General features: G+C 41.8%; 1 protein-coding gene across 21 annotated transcripts in view; it reads left to right on the plus strand.

Moving 5' to 3' along the window:
* Positions 1-20,619, plus strand: part of CAMK2G (calcium/calmodulin dependent protein kinase II gamma) — a 118,439-nt gene that overhangs the window by 72,303 nt on the left and 25,517 nt on the right. For all 21 annotated transcript variants that reach the window (XM_071438867.1, XM_071438868.1, XM_071438870.1 and 18 more), the window contains 7 exons: positions 1,950-2,052; positions 2,922-3,005; positions 3,877-3,971; positions 6,566-6,688; positions 8,964-9,047; positions 9,684-9,726; positions 17,558-17,598. In XM_071438867.1, the coding sequence (XP_071294968.1) occupies positions 1,950-2,052; positions 2,922-3,005; positions 3,877-3,971; positions 6,566-6,688; positions 8,964-9,047; positions 9,684-9,726; positions 17,558-17,598 (573 nt within the window). The remainder of the gene's footprint in view (positions 1-1,949; positions 2,053-2,921; positions 3,006-3,876; positions 3,972-6,565; positions 6,689-8,963; positions 9,048-9,683; positions 9,727-17,557; positions 17,599-20,619) is intronic.

Consider the following 20,619-nt stretch of genomic DNA (forward strand, 5'->3'; position numbering starts at 1 on the left):
TCAGAATTTATCAGCTTCTAGACACTCCCTGTTGTAATTAATATGTTTCTTCTGTTGCTTGCTCTGGTTGTCTGAAACTATCCAGGCCTGAGGAGTAACCATTCCTTTTAGCAATGAAAGTTCCTATGCTTTTTATTTAATATTAGCTCCTCTCTCCTCCTCTCCAAAAGCTTGGCCTTCAGGGTCAGTGTGTAATAACTGCAGAGCCAGCTTCAAGTAAGGTTTTGTCTTTTGCACCTCATTCTCATAAGCCTGTCTTTTGGCTGACATGCTATTAAAGAATGTCAAATGTTGAGCTGCCTATAGGGACTGGAAGAAATTAGGGAGTGCATTCACATCCTCACCAAAAAGTATGTGAAACCTGAGACAACCCATATGCTGGCAAACATGCACATGGATAAGCACCATTAGCCTTAAGGTGTTTGCTTCTAAAATAGAGGTACAAAGTGCTTAACTAGCACAAGTCTGTCTTAAATGTTGCTCTTAGTCAAGCTAAGCCTAGGTGCAATCTGGAGTTGAGAGGGATTTTCAGAATATTTAATTGATCTTCTGCTTTAGGGTCTTGTTTATAGTGGTGAATTTTCATTAGTGTAGCCTAATTACCACAATCTTTTCTTCTTGCCATATAGTGAAAAGCCAGTGGCATCCAAATGTATCGAGACCCAGCTGTCCTTCCTTCCCTGCTGCTAATGGCAAGGACTGTGTTGAGGAAGGCTTTGCTCCTTTCATTCAAGGTAGAAGTAGGCACATGCCCGGTACTTCAGGACAGATGAGTGAGCAAAGCATCTTGTGCCTGTCAGGCAGAACAGGGGTAAAGAGTTGCTATGGGGTGGAAATATTGAGCAGGCTGCAAAAAAGACCCTTATCAGATTTTTGAAACTGAGACAAGGTCCTGTTTCTGGATTTCCAGGTATCCATCCTGCTCAGTTAAAAAATCAACTTGATAACGAATTGCATAAAAGATGAGAAGAGGTTAGGATGAGAAACCACCATTTGACTTGCCTATCTTCAAGTTGATTTTCCTGCAAAGCCATAATAGCCATCACCTTAAAGGCTTTGGAGTTTCAAGGAGTCCTATGTAGCCAGCTGCTCTGCTGTTTCAGAGGAAGCTGCCAATTCTCAGTCCACTTTTTGGAGCCGTGTAAAGCCTTCTGCTGAAGTCCTCTGTTGGAACACAACAGAATTATGGTTTGAGTGATATTCATTCAAGGTGGAAATATGAGGGTCAAAAGTCTGTCTCCCTTTCCTAGCACATGGGAAAAGTGACATGGTTGCTTCTTGTATAGGTGATGGCAGCAGTAGCAAGACAGAATATTTTATACTGCTGTAAATGTGTAGCATGAAAAAATTGCTTACAAGAATACTCACTGCTGTGCTGCTTATGCCAGTTTGAGGCTGAGGCTTTTTCTGTAAGGGATGAAAACTACTGCCTAGCCAGATGATGCCTTCCCACATTACAGCAGTGTGTTTGGCAGCCCTTATTAGCATCATATTTACTTTTTCAGTGCCTTGGGGACTGTCTAATGTTCAAGGGGAGAAACATCACTGCAGATTGTATCTCCTGCATTGTCCCTCCCTTCTTCCTCCGCTTCCCTTTCCCCTCCCCCCAGTTATCCTGTCTGAGGAGGGCAGAAGAGAATTTTGGCTTAAGTGCTGCAGGAGCTGTACTGCCAGTGCCCTCTGGTGTCAGCATGTAATGTATGGGCTGGGTTAGAAGAGGCTCTGTCTCCCACGGAGGAGCCAGAGGATTTGTGATAGACTTGACAATTTTCTGCCACTCTTGGTCAAGGCCATTCGTTGCTGTTGCTGTGTCTTCATCTGAAGAGGTTTAGTACTGCATGCTAAATTCAGTCAGCAGGTGCAATTTAGTGATGTGAATACTAGGTGAGAGGTTTTAACAAGGATGTCAGTCTTTCATTCTTACTCTCTTTTTTCTTTCTTCTCCTCAGCCTGAGAATTTACTACTAGCGAGTAAATGTAAGGGTGCTGCTGTCAAACTGGCTGACTTCGGACTGGCTATAGAAGTCCAGGGAGAGCAGCAGGCCTGGTTTGGTAAGACTGAGCTTTCCCAGCTTTGCTCCCCTGTTTTCTGGTGGCTGGTTGAGTTGCATCCTCCTGAGTACTTTCTCTCAGCTCTTCCAGCACACTTCTCTGTATTTGGCTGTTTCTTTGCCAAGGATGACAGCCTCTGGGTGTTAGGCTCAAGCCTAGGTGCAATAGAGGAAAAACTAATAAAGAAAGACAGAAAAAATGGCTGTGTTTCTCTATTTTTCTTCTCAGTTTACAGTAGATGCTAGTGTCAGAGATGAATGCAGCTGCTAAGTTTAGACCCTGATGTGAACTTTCCTACTGCTCAGAAGTGTAGACATCTGGAATTTTGTTTGGTCACTTTACAGAAATGCATTTGACCTAGCCTTCCTCAGGCACATTTGGATCTGACCTTATCTTTGTTTAGCTAAAACATAATTAGAAATGAGACCTTTTCAGGCTAAAAATCAGCTCTGATACTCTGCAATGCTGCAGAGATTCTGGAAAAACTGCTTCTTCTCCTGGTCTCCCCGTACTGCTCAGCAATCAGATGTGTCCCATTTGTGTCTTGTGTTTTCAAACTCCAAGCCATTATATGTAACAATTATATAAAGCCTGGCATACAAGTTTGTGCCCACCTGGTTGACATGGTCTCTCTTACTTGTCTGTTTTTCTTGCAATACACAGGCACTGGATCCCATCTGATTTTCTGTTTTATTTTGGGGTTTCTTGCCTCTTTTTGCTGGTTTACCAAGAGACAGCTCTAGCAAATGAGAGATGAAGGGTGGGAGAGACAGGTTTTGGAATTTGTTAGTTACCACTAGTGGATTTTGTGATATGGCAATCTCTCTTCTGCTTGGGTACTGTAAGTCATGTCATCCATTTTCTGGCAGGGTTTGCTGGTACTCCAGGCTACCTCTCCCCTGAAGTCTTAAGAAAAGATCCTTATGGAAAACCAGTGGATATATGGGCATGTGGTAAGATTTGGCAAAATGTTTTACACTTAAACAGCATCATTTTGTGTAAAAGAGTGATTCCTTGTAGCCTGTTGCTGGGAGGGTGCACAGTGCTCCTTACTGGGTGGAGACATGAAGGCACAACTGAGGATAAGCACCTTGTGTAGATGGAATGAATACTGGAGCCTGAACTCACTTGATTCTGGCTCCTAATCTTCTCCTTGGGCCATCTATCAGATGTTTGAGACTCAAGAGATAGGACCTGTCTATGCTTTGCAGAGTCAGTTGTTTAGATAACTGTAGCAATTTCCTATTACACTAACTATGTAGAAGATTAAATACTGAAGAGGGATGATTTTTTTTTACAGAAAATAAGTAACTGTTAATGTATCTGGGACAGATAAGTTTTAAGATTTGTGATATCAGTGTTGCCTGACATGGACTAAATAGTTCTCTGCAGGCCAGGAGTGTCAGCTTTGTCAGTGTCAATTTTGTCCCAACACCATGCACAGTAAGCATCTAAAAACAGAGTCCTTCCTAAAACATCCCTTGCTGCCCAGGAACCCTCGGAGATGTGGCTTCATCTTACTCTGAGAGCATCTGGGAGTTGTGGCTCACCGGCCATGGTAGCCAGAGGAGGGTGGAAGGACATTACGCAGCTCGTTCTAGCTCCTGACACTGGCGTTAAGAGCTGAACATGAAGTGCCAGGGTGAGGTGCAGCAGGTGACAGATTTGTACTGTGCTTTGCTATCTCAGAAGGCTAAATATGATGGCAAATGAATCTATGGAGCAATCATTGCCTTGGGGACTGTCAGGAGGGAAGGAAGAGGGGCTGAAGGAATAAATGGCATATGAGCCTAACCATAGTGTATCTGTGTCTCTCCCTCCCAGGAGTGATTCTGTACATATTACTAGTGGGGTACCCTCCCTTTTGGGATGAAGATCAGCACAAACTCTATCAGCAGATCAAGGCCGGAGCCTATGACGTAAGGGCACTTCCTTGCTGAGTACCTGCATGGGTGTAGAAGCCATCCAAACATGGCACTGTCTCACCTGGTGTCCTGCAGCAGGCCGAGCTTCTGTGCCGAGTGACGTTTGACGTGCTCATACACCTCGCTGTCTTCACTGCCTGGGATACAGCCCTGTCTGGGGCTGCTGGAGGGATATGGAGGGAAAGCATCACAGTGGGCACTAGAACATTAACACTTGTTAGGGAAATGCAGAGGTGGGAAATGGTGTCTTCTAGTAATGCTGATATTTTTAGTGGAGTAGAGGGAAGATAGAATGAAGGAGCTTGTCTTTGTCAAGGCCTAATAAAAAGTATGGGGATGTATTCTGTAGAATATTAACTTCAGTTATAGTCTTTTACTCCTCTGTGCTGTAGTCCATGGAAACCATGGAGGCAAGTGAGAAGACTGAATGGTGGGGGACCATTGGAGGGGTGGCTTTGTGGTGGGGATCAGCATGGTGGATTGGGTTGGAGGCTCTTGTAAAAAGCCAAACAGATCATGGAACACTTCCTAGAGCACAGCAAAACTGAGGTGTAAAAAGTGCCTGAAAGAGGAATAGCAAGGAGGTTAATACTGAGGGAAGCAAAGGTGGAATAAAATATCATTTGAGTACCACAGCTTTAATGTTTGACGTAAATTCTTCCATGTAAGGAGAGTCTTGAGAGGGAAGAAGGAACTCCTGGAAATCCTAGTTCAAAGCCTGTGGGCATGAATATCAAGAAGAAGTTGGGGAGTTCTTTTTGTAGGCCGTCTTGTGGTTTGAATTAAACAAAAATAAAAACCCAAAAGGTGGGGGTTCTGCTGGACTCCTTCTGCCAGCTACCTCCCAGCTTCTGTGCTTGAGACCATGAGAGCAGCTGTGCCGGTGAGAACAAAGGTCTGCCTATGTCCTGGCTCTGTGGCTTTCCTGAGTGAAAGCAAAGTGATGTCTTTGTACTTGATTGCTTTAAATGGACTTGTGTTCTTCTCTTGCCTTGCTGCCCCTCCAGTTTTTCTGTTAGTTGTTCTTATTTGAAGCATTTTTGCACTAATTATATCAATAGAGATTTTCAAAGCACTTCAGGGATTAAGTACCTCTTTCTGTAAGTCATGAAGAGTGAAGTGCCTGATTCCTCCTTACCTATTTATTGTTTTTGAATTCTTATCTATAGTGAACAAATTTCACTAGATCCTTCCCTCATTTTGCCTGATAGAAAATTGTTGCATTTTAATGATGCACCTGTCCCTGGTGTCCTTACCCAGCACCAAGGGGCTTGTAGGCACATGACCAGTCTGTTGTTCTCCCTTGACCAGACAGGAAGTGGCAACAGTGAAAACAGTGATTTTTTTTTTTTTTTTTTTTTTTTTTTTAATTTTGTACTGTTGATTAGGGGTTTTGCAAGACATTACTATGAATGCTTCAGAGTTCAGGTGTAGGAAAATTGTCCTTGCCTGAAACTTCAGTATGATGATTTTTGAGTATCCTCATGCAGTGTTTGCAGAACAAATTGTATAATGCCTTAGTGATGCCTGCAAATGCAGAAATGAGATTATATGCAAATCAAATACAGCAGGTGTATTGTTATGACCCAACAGAGTAAAGCAATAAAAAAGCATGAGAAAAAAAGATGGAATAAACTTTTTCTAAATTATGCAGTACTGTAAGGAAATGTTTTCAGGATAAATCCATTTTTTCCTCCCACTTAAAGACAGGGAACTTTACCCCAACAGCATATTTGTGTTCTGAAGTTCACCTGTATTTGTACAGTAGATTCATAGGATTTAATCTCAGCATGCTGTCATCCATACCACATGCAAGCCTGTACGGGATGGTATAAATATCTCATCTTTATCATTGCTGGAATTACAGCAGAAAACAGTTACCCCTCATGGATGATCAGCAGCTGAAATACTTAAAATTCTTTTCTTTGTTTTCATGCTTCTGTATTCCCATCCACTGTTACATCTCTCTTGCCCCCCAAGTAAAGATGTTGGTATGGTAGGTGGTTGCTAACAACTTGCTGGAGGGTTGCTACACCCAAGTGACTGGTATTGTTCTAGGATATTGTGTTTTATGGTGGGAAAAGTGTACCTGGTGGGATGTTCCCTGTTAGTGGGTTTTGCTTTCATGCAGTTTTACTGTAGTTAACTGTTTGTGATTTTTCATAAGTTGTTAGAGCTTTTAGTATGCTGTAGAAAGAGACAGGTGGGGTAAAAAAAGATAGTGCCCGTGTTTTTCATGTAAGAACTTGGTTAAAAAGGTCTGTGACTTTACTTTTTTGACTGTTGAGTGTGAAAGAAATTCAAAGGTCTGAGTGATTCCTAAAAGGTTTTTAGACTCTTAATCTTCTTGCTTATGTCTGGTGAATGGTACAGGTGTGTTCTTCTGTCTGGTACCATTCATTTGTTGGATTCTGGATGATTTTTGTTCAGTATGAGTTTTCACAAAAACTGGTGGATTTTGCAAATGTGTTAGCCCTGGCATCAAAAGGGCAAAGGCTGGAATTTAGCTGTATAGCAGGGAAGAATCTCTTCTGCTAGTAGAAGATATTTCTGTTCAGTTCATCATCTGTTCCTTCTTCCTCTTTTAGTTCCCATCACCTGAGTGGGACACCGTGACTCCCGAAGCCAAGAATTTGATCAACCAGATGCTGACGATAAACCCAGCGAAGCGCATCACAGCTGACCAGGCTCTCAAACACCCATGGGTTTGTGTAAGTGTTCTCCTTGTGACAGGTTAATTTGTGGTTTGCCTTGAATGGACATGACAGGAAGACTTGAAGGACCCAGTATATTTCTGTGTTGGCAAAACCACCACATTCCACCCCTCACTACAATTTCAAATATTTCAGGGGTTTTTTTTTTTGACTACTGACCTTCAACAAGCCAACTTTGTCATGCTCTCGTGCTTTTATTGCCACAATAGTAAAAAAAAAATCCCTTGTTCTTTTAGAATTTTGTCAGTGTCCACAGTTTCTGGTTTTTTCCCCACATCTTTTCCAATCCATAGCATCCAAAAATATTAAATGGAGTTTGGCATCAGACAAAAATTTTAGGACCATTTTTTTCTTCATCTCTGCTTCAGTTTATGGCATAGCATCTTGGCAATATTTGGGACATTTCTGCTATGCTGCAGCTTAACTGGCTGTAAACTTGAAATCAGCAAAAAATCTTTTGCTATTCTGTGTATGTAGTTTCTGCCTTGCCAGGCCTCACACATAAGTATTTTTCATCTTTTGCAAAGTTGGCAAGGAAATATCAGAACACAGCTGGGTGTGGGTGTAGGGGAGGGCAGCAGTGATGCACTTTTATCTCTGCAGGATGAAATAGTTTGACCTAAGTCTTACCAGATGCTCTGGTAATACCACAGCGTACTTCTGGGATGGGTCTAGTGTGCTCCTTTACCCATTTGTTCTTGAAAAACTGTGGTGGTGCTCCTTATACCACAAATCAACAGGCAGCAATTTAAAGTTAATTATGTGAACATCTGTCTAACAGGAGTGTCTGCTGTAAGATGATGCAGTTCCTTGGAAGTCAAAACTTCCCACTAGCTGAGACTGCATATATATTTTTTTTTCTCCTTGCATGCTTATAATCAAGTTCCTGTGTATTAAACTTTCCTCCCAATGCCTGTAGCCAAAGTTGTATTATGATAGCCCACTCCCTGTGGCAACTTTACTTCTCTGAGCTAGGGAGAGTCTGATTTCACTTCCCAGCCATGTCAGCCTCTCACTGAAACTGCCTCCTGAGTCTGTTGTTTCCCTTTGCTTTGCAGTCCCTGTGTGCACAACATGTTTTTTTCTGGATATGTATGGCTCCTCTAAAGTAAATGTAGTAGGAAATCGAAAAAAGTTTAAAAGTTTATCTGAGACACTGAGTGTCTTAGCATCACTGAACTTCTGAAATATGTGTCCTGATTCTTGTAAGTGCACATTGAAACAGCTGGACATCACTGTCTCTCCTGAAGAGACTGGAGGAACCAGCCAGAGTTGTTTGAGGATAATTTGGCTACATTCTCCCCACACACTGCCATGTCTACTGCAATAGGTGACCAGCTTTGACAATAGCATCAAAGCGCAGAGACTTCCCATGAAACTAGCTGAATATATGCACAGTTTACAGTTCTTTTGGGTATTGCAGAATTTTTTCCAAGCAAGAGAAAGTTAGTGGAGACTTCATTCACACTTACCTGCCAGGTTAGAAATTCGCTCACTGTCCTCGTAAAGGGAATTCAGGCTTGTGGTTCTATGCAAGAGCAACAGCTATTTTGGCATTAGTCACTGGCTTCCTCGTGTGCTCTAAATGCTTGGCAGTAACAGTCTCTGATTTCCTCTTGTGGTCTTAATGGCTGCAACACTTCTGGGAAGTTGTCTTTTAGCAATTGATGGCATCCCAGTCTGCTGTGAGTGGCAGATGTGCATCACTGCATAGAGTTTATGCTCATTTTTTTCCATTGGTACAATAGAAATACCCGATCTTTTCTCTTACATGCTGAGAATCTGTTTCTACAATACTGATATAAAGGTGCCAAGTCTCTGCCAGTCAGTCTTTTACATTCAAGGGGTTGCCATGTCCAAGAAGTCTGCTGCTCACAAGTATTCCCTTAGTGCTTGAAATTTCCCTTTCAAACTGTAGCCAATGCAGCCCAGGTCTTTTCTGTAGTGCATCTAACTCAGTTGCCCATGGGTATTCTTTGTCTTCATACTATCTTAAAACCTGTGTGTGCCTGAAAGGCAGGGAGCACTGATTCTCACCTTTACTTCAGTCATAAATTTCTTGGGTGCAGTCCTGTCACAGCCCATCTTCATTAAATGTGTCTTTAATAGAAGTTCTCAGATTATGAACCAGTTGCAGTGCTTTGCATCCACGCAGTGGTGAGAGGCTCGGCCATGTCAGCCTAAATGTGTTGGTTGTGTGCAAGTGGAATGAACTTCCCTGGCTGATTTGGTATGGGTATGTTGTTGACCTTCTGCTGTTCCTGTTTTTCAGCAACGATCCACTGTTGCATCAATGATGCACAGGCAGGAGACTGTGGAATGCTTGAGAAAGTTCAATGCTAGAAGGAAGCTAAAGGTAAGTACATCTTAATTTGCTTTAGGTTTGATTTTAGTTCTCTGAATTTGAGGTTAGTGCCTTCCTAGCAGCAATACTTTTCATGACTAGCACAGTTTTAGAGAAGTACCTTATGTGATCCTCCAGTACAGGGCACTGAAGCAGTGTACTGAGGAGCTGGGTAGTTTCTTTCTCCAAGCTCTAAGCTTCCCATGCCTCCTCTGCTACATATTCACCCTTCTAGTTTCTGCCAGTGAGTTGAAGTAGAGCAGGTAGTTCTGGGACTTTTAGTTCTGCACCTTCCAGTAGTAGTGTTACCAGTTGCCTGCAGCTGGGGCAAAGCCTCTGGCCTATGCACAAAGCAGCTCTCTGCTGTGTGAAATCTAGGAAGCAGCTATGTGTTTAATTCTTAGTGCCATTTCAGATTTCCTAGGCTACCCTGCCTGGCATCTAGCTGCTGCTCTAGAAAGGCAGGACCGTGGGTGGTCCTGTGTTGGGCCTAAGAGGCACATGTGGGAATCCTGGATACACTAGGCTTCTTCAGGGTACCAGGGGGTACCTCTGCATTGGTAACTGATGCATTGTGTCCTCCATGGGTCAGCACAGCCCCTTTCTCAAGTGGCACTTTCTGTAATCCCTGCTTTGTCTTCCCCACAGGGTGCAATCCTCACAACGATGCTTGTGTCTCGGAATTTTTCAGGTAAGTCCTCAATGTTGCCATCCCTTCTTTGGTTTTGTTTTGTGTGAGTGAGCTGGAGAATATTTAAACCATTTTGGGGTCAAGTAGGAGAGGAGGAAACATAGTTTCAGTTCATCATGGTGGTCACTTTGCCTGAGCTGGTGACCAGTGTGAAATAGGAAATTATTTGTTTGGAGAGGAGCCCATGGTATTGTAGTCTGGCACAAAACAGAAGTAAAGTCAGCTTCCATAATTGTCTCATGATGTTTTATTAGCAACTTACTTGTGAGAAATTCTAGCTGGTATCGCTAGCTTTCCCATCGTAAACCAGGAGTGAAGAGCTCTTATTAGGTAGGAGTGTTTCCTTCAGACCTGAGGCAGGGACAGGGAAGTAATATTGGTGAGAATAGGGAATAGGGACAGGAGCTATTTGGATATTGTATTACTTTGACTCATCAAAAATGGGTCTGAAGTGTCTGGCTATTAGTTTTCCTTCTTGGAGTCTCAGAAGTGGTTTTCATCCTTTTAAATTTAATAGCTGGTAGTCTGGCTCCCACCCAAGTGCATTACGTAGTGCATTTACTGAAAATGCAAATCTCAACATGTAAATCCATGCTTTTTGGAAGATTACTGTCTTGGCTCGACACACCTAGGTGACGCAGTCTTATCTGGGTTCATTTTCATTTGGGTGGAAAACCTCTATTTGTAACTGCTTTTGGTTTATGAGATCTTTGTTTTCTTTACCCTCTTTGGAATTTTCTTTCTCTTGTAAAAGAGCAGCCATTGAATTAATGAGTCAGATTTTTATTGCACCTGACTACAGCTGCTTTCAAGTGGAAGTCTGCTATGTGGATTATGTAATGATGGAAGTGTATTGATTTCATCTGGCCATTTACTAATGGTGGATACCAATACTTATATTCTGGATGTTGTTACAATAAACTTGTAATTGGAATGAAAACCTCTGTGAAATGATCATCTCAGCACACAAAGTGCACATTCATGCATACATTCTTCTGTGAACTCAAGGCAGCGTTTTTAACCTTCTGTATGGTGATGTTAAAAAAAAAAACAAACAATTAAGTGAAACTATGCTACAATTAAGGGCCAGCCCTCACCAACATCCAAACTTTATTTTCTTGGTTCTTGCTTTCAGGAAGACCTGTGCCATTGTGTCAGCATTGCTTGTGACTACAACAGTTTCTTTTTTCTGAATTTCTCATCGTTTGGCCTTAAAGGGACAGAGTAATTTTATCCATTCATCTGTCCCACAATTGTGCTATGACAGGACTTTAAAATGCTATACTGTTTTCTGAGATTGATTCTGAAATAACTGTTTGAGGAGCTATGGCACAATGACAGGACTTCCACAGGCCTGTACATTTTCTTGGGCCTTCTGCTGGTGTGAACTGTTTTTGTTCTATTTACATGGCTCATCTTTATTTCACTTAATTGATGATTCTGGAATAGTCAGGGGTTTTATTCTTTTTTATAAACAGAAGGTTTAGATAATTTTTAGTCTGTGAATGTTGTCACTTCTAATGAAGCTGCAGAAGTACTTGGGTGAGAAAATCTCTTATGGGTAAGATTTTGAGTACATGAAATGCCAGAGAGAAGGGTTCTCCTTAATGGTGTGTGACCTATACATCCACTTAATCCCTGAGCTAGTAGTGAGGAGGAAAAAGCTTGCTCTACTCATTCTTCTCTGTGTCAAGGGCTGAAGCTGCTGGATCCACTTCAGTTAACAGCTGAAGAAAAGGAAATCCTAGGTGGCCCATAGCGAGTGCAGGGTTTGCAGTGTCACTGAGTTCTGCTTTGAATATAAACTGTGATTCCAAGTATGAGACACTCAGAAAAACTGTCCAGAGGGAGATGTTGTGAATTTAGATGCAAAGCCTCTGTCGAGAGTAGCAATTCCTTACCTTTTAATGTGTTTTTAGAGGGATGAGATCATCTACTCCTGTTTCCTTTGCAGGACTGTGTGTAATATGAGCTTGACTTTTCAAAATTGTAATTATTTTTAATTTACTTTGGTTTTCTAGTTGGCTGCAGTTGAAGTAGGTACATCTGCTGAAATTAAAGAATAAATGCATGCTAACTAAAAGTAATAAGTTTAAAAGTTTGTGTGGGAACTTCAGGTAGGCCTCAGACTTGAAGGGCTCTGCAATAATATTTCTTTCTTTTCCTAAAGCCCTTTTAAGGGGTTTTTATTTTTCTCTAATTGGGTGACACTATTTTGTGGATTTTTCAAAGTCCCACTCGCAGCAGACAGGGGACTAGATTTATGAAGAGGGAAGCTTCTTCCTGCCTGGGGATGAGATCTCCTAAAAGCTTCTTTCATAGATGTTTTGAACAAAGAGGAAAATAAAGGCTCATGTGACCCCAGTATCAATTAATTAGGCATGATTGTACTATCTGCAGGAAATATGAGAAGACTCCTTTAATCTCATTGCCATTACCATCTCCTGTGTCACATTTTGTGGTATGGAGCTCCTTCTCTGTATAGGCCTGTGACAAATTGTATTCCTAAAGAATCTGTAGCAGTACTTTCTCTCTCTCCTTAGCCCATCAAATATTCTTGCTTTTTACAAAGAAAAAAAAAAAAGTTTCTATTCTTTTGTGAGTAATTTGGTGCTTGCTGTGTGCCTTTTGCCCCAGGCCAGTTAAGTTAAAAGATATCTGGTTCCTTTCCCCAGTTATGATGTATTCAGCCATTTAATATTGGCTGTTTGTGGTTCTTTTAAGAAGATTGCATCTCAGGCCAGCTGTAGGCTGTTTGGTTAAAGCAGGTACAGTTGTACTCCTTTCAGCATAAGTCAGGAAGAAGAAACCTGATGACAATAAGGGGTTTGTAGCTTCTCTCCACACTCTGGTAAGGTGTTAATTCAGCTGCAAGAGAGAACAATGGCATCTAAGTTTTGCTGTAGGATTGTTGGGGTCACACCAGGGTACACCCAGGGTTACTTGGGTGTTCACTTGGGGCTTCAGATGTTCAGATGATCCAAGCAAGCACTGATCTGATCTGCATTCATTTACAGAATACAGAAGTGCAGTCGGTAAATCAACTGATTAGATCATATGCAAGAAACTCCTAAATCATCTTCTGAGAAGTAAATGTAAATTTATTACTAGAAGAGAGTTGGCAAGGTTTTTAGAGACTCCTGCTATATTTAAGGGTGCCTGGACTCATTTATGTAGATAAAACTCTGTAAATAGGCTTGCTATAAACTGAGTAAAAGGATGAAAAAAAGCTGGTTTTCATCTTAGGAGCAGCCATGGTGCCAGGAGGAGCATCACAAAATGCTGAGAAGTGGCTTTTCTCCGTAAGCTGATTTTTGTGCACAACTTACAAGTGGCCTCTGTGAAATTCTTAGTACTGTTTTCCTAAGTGGATTGCAACTGTTAATTTGGGGAGTTGTTCAACAAGCTTTCACACTGTGAAATTAATTTCTATCACGTGGTTCAGCACAAGTCTTCTGTTCAAAATAGATCCTAAGGCAGACATTGCAGGTAATTACGCCTTATGCCTGAAACCTCTATTTTTAACTGATGTTGAGCTTTTTTCTGGGTTGTCACTGCTTGCTCAAGTCAGTTTTGTGAGGGAGCTATTGTGGCAGAGTGTGACAATAACTGGAATTCGTTACATGTCTCTCACAGATCCTTATTAACACTCCAGTGTGCAGGTTTGAGGTTTTGGCTAGATAGGTGAGGTTGAGAGAGGCTGGAGACAGATTTGAGGAGCAGTGTTCTTTCTAACTAAGTAAAGAAGGCCTGAATATCCCTGTGTATATTTAGTGCAACCTGTACAGAGACTAAAGAGCAGGGAGGAAATAATACAAACACCGAAGTGGTACTGAAATATTTTGCTGTCTTGTTATACCTCCCTTCCAGAAGTGTGAAACTGAATTTTTGTTATTTTGTGCATGTGTGTGTATGTATATACATATATATCTATACTCAGGTTGAAATTTGAGTTCTTTTCTTTAACTGAAATGAGTAATTTATGTGAAGTTTCTACTGTGTTATGTTAGGTAGATATTGATTCAGGACCAGAAATTTGTATCTCCTGGTAGGAATCCAAAGGTATGAAAATCTGGAGGGGGAAAAAATTATTAAGGTATTTGTAGAGCTTTGACTAAAAAATATAACATCACTACATTTGGGAAAACTACATTTCCCAAGCAGAAGATGAAGTCACATTTAATGAAAGATCAAGTTGTTTTTAAGTGTTTTCTCTGTATCTACTAAATCTCTTAAGAAACAGTAAGGGTTTCAGTGAATGGTGCTCAGCTACTACAGTGTGGACCTGGCAAAGTAGTGGATTGCAGTTAGTAACTTCCTAGAGTGATACAGATTTCATTACTTCATTTAATTGTTTATCACTATAGCCAGAGAGTCTAATTTATCATCAAAAGTGGATGTAAATTATTAGAATAATTTCTTCTACTTCTACATTCCTCTCTCTAAAGTTCGGGAAAGCTCTGGGAATACTTTTTATTGTGGTGTTTGTCCTTAATAAATAGATATTCTTGAAGTTACACTGCGTTCATGGGTATTGTGTGTGATGGTAGCCAAAGTGCCTCTTGTGACTACTTGTGACTGTTGGCTCCTTTGTGGTGACTCCAGAAGTGTCATCAACTTGAGAAATAGTTAATATTACTTTCTTTTAACTGAGAATATGAGAATGACAAGCTGCAACTCTGTGTCATTGGGAAGTCTGTATTGGTATGATATAATTTTTATTTTATGAAGTCTTAGTAAAGTCCAGAATTCTTCAGGTGTAAATGCTTGTGTTTAGAAGCCAGAACTTGGCTTGTTTGTTAGACTAGCATCCTAAGTTAGTCAGACTTAATAAAAGCAGCCTCAGTATTCTTCCTGCATCCCAAAAAAAAAAAAAACAACAAAATCTCTGGAAACTTAACTGAAGTGAGAAATGTCCCTGAGTTTTGGCAGTTGAGGACAGGGTAAGCCCAGGGACAGGCTAGATGAAGGGGTTGCTGTCTCTGGAAGAGGAGGAGTGGGTCTGGCAGTGGGGAAGGCACTATCCATGGCTACCTTTGCAGTGAGTTTCCTCTTCAGTCCCCCCTTGGCTCTGGTACATCCAGAGTGTCTGGTGTTTATTGCTGATGAGTTCAGCATTAAGGATTTGTGTTTCTGCCAGGAGCATGGTCCAGAGCCCAGGCTGTTTACCATGGATGCCAGAACTGAAAAATGTGGGAAGAGGGAGGAGTATGTGCAGGAGAGGCCTTTTGTGTTTCTCTTCAGAGTTTAACTGAAGAGTGTCTTGTTAAGCCAGGAACAGAATTGTGTTTTTAAGTTACTGGGTTAGCAGCATGTGCTTTCATGTTTCTTTATTCTAGAAGAACTCTTAACTTCTAGAAGTTAAGAGAAGAGGGAATTTAATCCCTTTAACATGTAGAGGAAATGGGAAAGATAGAAAAAATTAGTCCTAGCATCTCACACCTGGAAAACCGTAGAGCATTGGTACAAGACTGTTTGAGGAATGGTAAAGAATCTGCCTGCATGTGTCTTTGGATATTTCCCCTCCTGTTGTCTCTTTGCTAATCTGCCTGTCTTCTAAAAGGATTATTGTTACAGGAAGTCTTGTCTGTTGCTTGTGCAGAAAATCCTCTTGCATCCCCTTTTATTTGTGTCTTGTAATTTGTACAGGTTGATCTGTGGGTAGACCTGTGTGTTTCCCTGTTGTCTGAGGTGTTTGAGTCATCTTTGTGTGTAAATGCATTTCATGGGCTCTCCAGCTCTTTATAAACACAGTATGGTGCATGAACCAAGTACACCACAGACCAAGTTTCTTTCTACAGTCCTAGGATGCAGTCAGGGCTGTGGGAGGGCAGTGTATGCCCTGCAGAGCTACAATCAGGGAAGGAGGCTGGATGGGCAGGCTGCGCCAGGGAACACAGATCAGCATTACATAGGGCTGGGCTGCAGGGAGGGACTCTCAGCTGAATTTGCTCTAATGTTGTAGAATGTGGTTTTAGCTGCCTTCTGTCCACAAAGATGAATGTGAGGTTGTGGGAAAACTGCAGAAAGTGTGAAAAATGTTGCTTCCCTGCTTGTCTCTGGGATGTTCCCAGAACATATGGTGGTACTATTTTGCTTCTCTGATGGTGGCTTTTTTTTCCCACTTCAAGGATGTCCCATTTGGCGTATTTGTTAAGTTGCAGAATCCTTTACTCCTTCTGAAGTGTTGTAAGGCCGTAACAGTTTCTTGTTTTCCGCAGTTGTTGTGTGAGATGCCTTCATGCATGTGTGGTATGAATGCTGGATCCCTTTTGACCCCATAGTCACATTGTTCTCCTTCTCACTTGCATGGAGAATCAAGCTAGCCTTTGTCATGCCTTGAAGGTGGCAAGAACTTACTTGTCTTGCAGTCTTGCAATGCTTTAATATGTGTACACTCAGAAAAGAGACTGTTGCAGGGCGGATGAGTTGCTTTGCCCACGTTTATGTGTGCACATTGAAACACTTTGTTTTGATACATGACATTCAGAAAACCTCTGCATGAGGTTCTTCCAATGTTCTTGGCTTCTGAGAGCTGGAATGAAAACAAAATTGTAATCTAGCTTTATACTTGCATTAGAGAGTAGAATTTAGGAAACCAATTCAAAGATTCTAGTAAGCTTATATGGGGTGTCACCACTGTTGGGAGGAGGTCCTGTAGTCATTTGCACCAACTCAGCTAATATTGTCCATGTCTGTATGGTCTTGTAGAGAGGCAGAGTGGAAAATGTGGTTGACATAAAATTTGAACAGTTGCTTAGGTATTGCAAAAACCTTTTTTGCCTAATGTTGCTGCTTCTAGGGAGACTGAGCACTCTGTGCAAGTTGGTCAGTATGTGTTTGGGAATTTCAACAGTCATGTCAGCATTGTCTTAGGACTTGCCTTTTCTCTAGGCCTCATCTTTGCTGCACCTAAAACCCCTGTGCCCAGACCCAGAAGGTAGCTGCTTAGGAGAGCCATAGCTTGTGTTGGTGCAGTAGTTGTCTTGCATGCTGTTTACAGAAGTTGATACAACTGAATACATTCTTCATAAGTAGACAAGAAATGGTTTGTATCTGTTGAAGTTGTAGATGGGGTCTTGCTGTTGACAGTCATGGTTAATGCACCACTTTGCTATAATAGATGAAGCAGCTCCTTCATCACTCCCAAGTAGGCATTTGTTGTGGGCTCTCTGTGTGTGCTTATCATTCTCAGTTTCATTGGTAGTGCTAGTTGTTCAAGTTGAGCACAGCAGAGCATCTTTATCTTTCAATTAAGAAATTCAGCCTAGTTCCCCGTCTCTTTTGCCATTCTTCCTTTTTCTTTCAGTTTTCAGATGCTGCCTTTTGCACTTTTAGCTACCCAGCTATCCCCAGAGAAACTGTGAATAACAGTAATTAAAAGGCTTCTGTATTATCAGCACCCCCTTTATAAACCACATCTGTTATGTGAATGGCTGTACTTACAGGTGCAGCCTTTATCCTGCTGCAAAAATCAGAAAGGTTTCTTTTCCCCTGTAACTGCTGGGTGGGGTCATAGTGTGTGAGTGGGGGATTGACAGAGAAGCTCTAAATTACCATTTCAGACTTGGTCTTCTTGATGTGGTGAAAGTGGTAGTATTTTGCCTGAATAGGTGAACGATAGATAGGATAGATGACCCTCTGCTATCAGGATGAATTTGATGAGTGACTTGTCCTGTTTTCCAGGTCTCTTGCTTCTAGAGAGGAATTAGCAGGATGATTGTCCTTCTGAAGTTTTGTGCATTTTTAAGAGAATTGGGAGAGGGGGAGAGAGAGAGAGAGAAGATAGTCTTGAAACCAAAATGTGATCTACTTCTGCTTTTCTCCACAGCTGCCAAAAGCTTGCTGAACAAGAAGTCAGATGGAGTGAAGGTAAGTTCTTGCTTTGCCATTCACTGTCTCTCCCACCATCTGAACAGAAGGCATCCAGTCTCTCTGGTGCCAGTCCCTTTCCAGGGTAAAAACACAGCCCTGTGTCTTGTTATGGAACCCTGGGTGGGATCTTAGTGTCCCTTACATGCATAACTAGCTAAGTGCACTGTTGCAGCAGCAGGAATTCCTTTTCCCCTTTCTGTGATGTATGGAGAACTGGTCAGCACTGGATTAGAAAGACCAAGGACTTGCTCAGTTGTTACACATGCCTCTGACAAGTCTGTTCTGCTCAGTGCTTCTGAATGTGAAAATTGCATAGAGCAATTGTGAATGACTGATGATACAGCCAGCAGACCCCATGGAAGTTTCTTGGTCTACTCACTTGGACAGATGCTGAAGGCTGAGCTGGGAAGAAGGGTGGGGAAGGAGGAGCCTCCAAATGTTCATGTTTGGACAGAATGGAAACTAAGGATTGTGTAAAAAGTTCAATTCATGTGCCTGAAGTTGAGGCACTCTCCTGTTCCCCTCTGAAGGGAATTATTTTTTCCCCACTTCAGTGTCACTCTTTGTGTTGCATGGTCATCCTTTATTTCTGGAGATCACACAGGCCCTTGCCAAGGCTCTGTTGTTGCAGGCAGCAGCCCTTTATTGTCTGGTACTGGAGGAGAGACAATTATAGGCTACAGCATGGTCCTCCCCTAACTGTTCTTAAGGATAATTGTCCTCCACATGGAAAAGAAGAATTGGATTCATTTGCTTGCATTTTCCTTTGAAGACCAGACCTTTCTCCACAGCTGTTAGGTGGAACAGTTCATCTCCTGGTTTAGCACTGTGGCAGTCTTCATTCTCCCTCTGCTTGGGGGCTGACATTCCCACTGTAGGACCAGCACACTTGTTCTCTCCTGCTCTATGAGCCCTTTTCCATTTTAATGAGGCTTTGTTCCCAGAGGGCTCAGTACAAGCAGGGTGCTGGAAAAAGAGGTGTTTTCAGAAGAGTTGTGTTTGTTTTTGGAACTGCTCTAATAAAACATGTATTCTTACAGTTCTGCAGTATTCTGCCCTATGGACATCCAGGTTTTGGGGTTTGTTTGTTTTGGATCAAAATGCTCTGTAAAAATGCTGTTCCTGCCCTAAGATTCTTGTCTTTGATATGTGCCCTCAAGAGTGAGATTTTGGCCATTGCACCAGCCTGCCTCTTGTACAGACATGCATTGAACACATGCACAGTAGTACAGCAAGTGTGTTAGAGTTGTTGCATCTGTTGATATTTAAAACATTACAGTAGAATTCCAGTGGAATAAGAATGGATTATCCCTAATGTTGTGAAATGAGAGCCAACAGGTGCTTGCTTCAAAATCTCAATGAGGCAGGGGAGAAGTAATTGGAAAAACAGCAGGTATCAACATGTCTACAAAGTTTTGCTACCCATCTAGATAAAAAATGGCTTTCTTCTTAGGATTCTTGATTTCTAACAAGCTTTCAGGGAATGTCACATCTTGGGTTAAAATATTCAAAAAATGGGCAAAGGATGTACACGTAAATCTTGAGGCACAACTTCCTGGTAATGTAGTTACAAGGAGAGCCTGTATGTTAGAACCTTCCAGCTCCATAGAAAGCTTGTGGTGTTTGGTTCATGGAGTACACAATGTCTTCCTCTGTGAAAAGAATAATTCTGGATTTACTTTTCTTCATCCCTTTGCAGTGTATGTTGTTCCTCGAATGTGTAATTGAATACTTGGATAAAGTGGAAGGTATATTAGAGAGCATAGCATTCTCTGTTCATGGTGAATGAGATTGTCCTCAGGAAACCACTGCTTCTGCAGGACCTGCAGTCAAGAGTCCATGCAGCTTCCTCCCTCCAAAGGGTTACAGCAGTCTGGCTTTGCAGTGTGAGCCTTGGTGTTGTCCATGAGGTGCATTGCTCATGATCACCCTGGGCTGAGGCCCCCCAGGACAGGTGTTTAAGCTTCCCATTTTCCCTAAATGGTGTCTATCTTCAGGTATGGATTTTGAGTCCTCATTTCTGTAAGTGTTAAAAACACAGAAATAAATAATGTGTTTCTTATTAAAACTCCTGTTTTGAGTTACTCTTGTGCTCAATAATACAGACTTTTAAAAGTACAAGTTGTTTTCCCCCAGTGCTAAGCTTGGACAAGACAGAGAATACATAATGCTCTGTGTGTGTTAGTAGGACATCCTTAACACTTCTGTTGTAGAATTTCTGTGTCTACATGCTTATCTCTTTCTTTGCCCTACTGTAATGGGTGCTGCATCCCATTTGAAATGTAGTCTTTTACCACGTCCATTTGCTTGTTGGAGCAGTACTGGCCCATGGACTGCTGAGGACAGGCTTTGTGCTGGTCACTGTCTGGTTGGTGGCCTCACCATTGTGACCACCATACTTGTCACATGTTGCTCCTTATGCAGGGAACGTGTAATTTTAGCTCCACTCACTTTCTCACCCTGTAGAGTTCTGACAAACAACTTGTGCCAGTGTCTGGTTGAGGTAAGAGCATCTGGTGTTACTTGGGGTGAACAATGATTTTCTGCCCATTGCAGTAGTGCAGAGCACAAATACCATGGCTTGAACACCAACCAGATTTTCAGCTTTGTGGTATCCTTTTCACTCCCACTTCCTATGTAAATTATTCTACATCCAGTGCAGGTTTAGAACAAGCACTGCATGCTGTACTTCTAACTGGAGTCTGCTGCTGACCACATGCCATCTGGTTAGGCTGTTTCTCATGTTTCCTCCAGATAAGAAGACTGGTTTGTTTGATTGTAGAGTTTTCTGTTTGTCTCTTACAACGTTCTTGGAAATCAACTCTTGATGGAGGTTTGAGAGGAAATATGTTTCAGTTTCTTCATTGGTTTTATCTGATCCAGGGTGACTATGCACCATAAGACTGTTGTCACAGATATCCACAAAGTAGATAAGAATTGAAAGAGTATTTCTTCCACAAATAGATTATTACACTAGTGAAAAACTTAAAGGCTTTAAAGACATTGAGAAAAAAGCAC

Source organism: Agelaius tricolor, unplaced genomic scaffold (assembly GCF_023055355.1).
Source record: "Agelaius tricolor isolate 1412-34295 unplaced genomic scaffold, bAgeTri1.0.p SCAF_13, whole genome shotgun sequence".
Lineage (NCBI taxonomy): Eukaryota > Metazoa > Chordata > Aves > Passeriformes > Icteridae > Agelaius > Agelaius tricolor.